A 1765-nucleotide genomic window follows, 5' to 3' on the forward strand; every position below is an offset into this window, starting at 1 on the left:
AGACCTGAGCCCCAGTCCCCCTTCCTGCTGCCCCAGAGCCTGCCAAGAGGCCCAAGGAGGGCAGCTGCTGAGTCCCTGGGCTCTCTGAGATGGCCAGGAGGGCCATGGAGGGTCTCTGGGACACACTGGGCACCAAAAGGGGCTTCTCTATAATCTCCCCAACCCTGAGGGCCTCTTGATTCTTGCAAACGAGGCAAACGAGGACCACACTGGTCCTTAGAGTTCTCATCTTTTATTTTGGCAAGAAAAGAGACCCCTCCCCCTAGGCACCCCACAAAAAAGCCAACTGCTGACTGAGTGCCAGCCTAGGGGTTGCCGGGTCAGAATCCAGCTGAACATCCGTCTGAGGGTAGGGGTCAAAGCCTGTGGCAGGAGACTGTGAGGGCCGGGAGGCCAGAGGTCATGGCATCTTGAAGGGCCGAGGATGAGCCTGGGGCTTGGATCCTGGGGTTTCTTGAGGAAGCACCTCAGAATCCGTGCAGGCTTGAAGGAGGTTGGAGATCCCGGAGCAGGAGGAGGCTGGGGTCCCTCGGTGACCTTCGGGGTAGGGGCTGAGGGGAGGGAGGGGTGGGGGGAGAGAGGCTCCCACTGGGGCCATTTGGCACAAAATGAGGGGGCTGGGGATAATGAATGGGTATGGGGTGGGGAAGGGAAGCTGCTGGCCATCAAGGCCTGTTGGGGCCCAGGACTCAGCTGGGCCAACCCCCACCCCCCTAAAACCTTTCTGGGCTGTGTATGTGGGCACATGTAAGTGGGGTGCCAGCCCTCAGATGGGGGGCACAGCCCCCGCACTGGTATGGACGCTGAAGTACTCAGGAAAGCCAGGGTGAGGCCTGTGGATCTGGGGGGCATGGAGCTGGTAAGGGGGCGGCAGGCCCTCCCCAGCGGGGGCCGGGGGTGGAGAGGCCTGCTTGGCCGTGGTCACCACCCGGCCCCTTGGAGGTTCTGCTGCCGCTGTCTCCTCCACCTGCTTCCCAGCCTGGGGGGAGGGGGAGGGTTCAGGGAGGGGAGGGGATCATCAGTTGCTGGTGGGAACTCACAGGAGGAGGGGAGGATGTGGTCCCCAAAGTCTCCTCTCCCCCCTCCCTAGGAGAGATCCCGTCCCCCCCAACCCCTGGTGGCTCAGTCTGGGAGGGTGAGGAAGCGGCCCTGGCGAGTGGGGAGGGGGGCCAAGTACTCTAAGGGCATGGTTAAGTCATGTGTGACAAATTCGGGGGGTGGGGTCAGGGCCCGGGGGGCCAGGACTGGGGAACGGGGAGAGGGAGGGGGGACCTGGAAGGCCGGGGGAGGGGGGACTCGAGGGGCTGGGGGTGGGGTCCGGAGCAAGGCCAGGACCCAGGATGGGAGGGGTGGGGGTGGGCTCCTGAAGCCCAGGGGGGGTGTCAGGGGGGTCCTGCGGGGCAGGCGATGAGAGGCCCGTGGGGGCGGGGCAGGGACAGGAGTGAGGTATTCCAGGGGTGGGGCCAGGAGCTGGGAGGGCAAGGGGGCGTCCTCGGGGCCGGGGAGGGGGGCCTGAGTGAGCAGCCAGGTCCTCAGGGGGCGGAGCCAGCTCCCCGGGGGTGTGGCCGGGACCCGCACTGCAGAGCTTACGCTGGCCCCCGATGCCGAAGGGATGGAGAAGAGCTCCGTGAAGTTGGGGACCGAGTCGCTGATGAAAGTCACGTTCCCGTAGACATGCTGAGGAAAGGACTTGTCTGCCGGGCCGCCCTCTGGCCCGGGGCCCCCCGCCGAGGCGATCTGGGAGGTCCGCACGTGGTAGGGGAAG

General features: G+C 65.7%; 1 protein-coding gene across 3 annotated transcripts in view; it reads right to left on the minus strand.

Moving 5' to 3' along the window:
- Window positions 1-212: 212 nt before the first annotated feature.
- Window positions 213-1765, minus strand: part of TMEM145 (transmembrane protein 145) — a 6639-nt gene continuing 5086 nt past the window's right edge. Inside the window, exons 14-15 of one of the 3 annotated variants that reach the window (XM_069088957.1) lie at window positions 1591-1765; window positions 213-588 (exon numbers count right to left, since the gene is read on the minus strand). The exon at window positions 1591-1765 is cut by the window's right edge and continues 20 nt beyond it. In XM_069088957.1, coding sequence (XP_068945058.1) covers window positions 226-588; window positions 1591-1765 — 538 coding nt within the window. In that variant the 3' untranslated portion in view covers window positions 213-225. The other 2 variants (XM_069088958.1, XM_069088956.1) reach the window with 2 other exon arrangements.

This window comes from Petaurus breviceps, unplaced genomic scaffold, assembly GCF_028583685.1.
Source record: "Petaurus breviceps papuanus isolate PSGF00001 unplaced genomic scaffold, PetGlider_PUasm1.0 185, whole genome shotgun sequence".
Classification (NCBI taxonomy): Eukaryota; Metazoa; Chordata; class Mammalia; order Diprotodontia; family Petauridae; genus Petaurus; species Petaurus breviceps.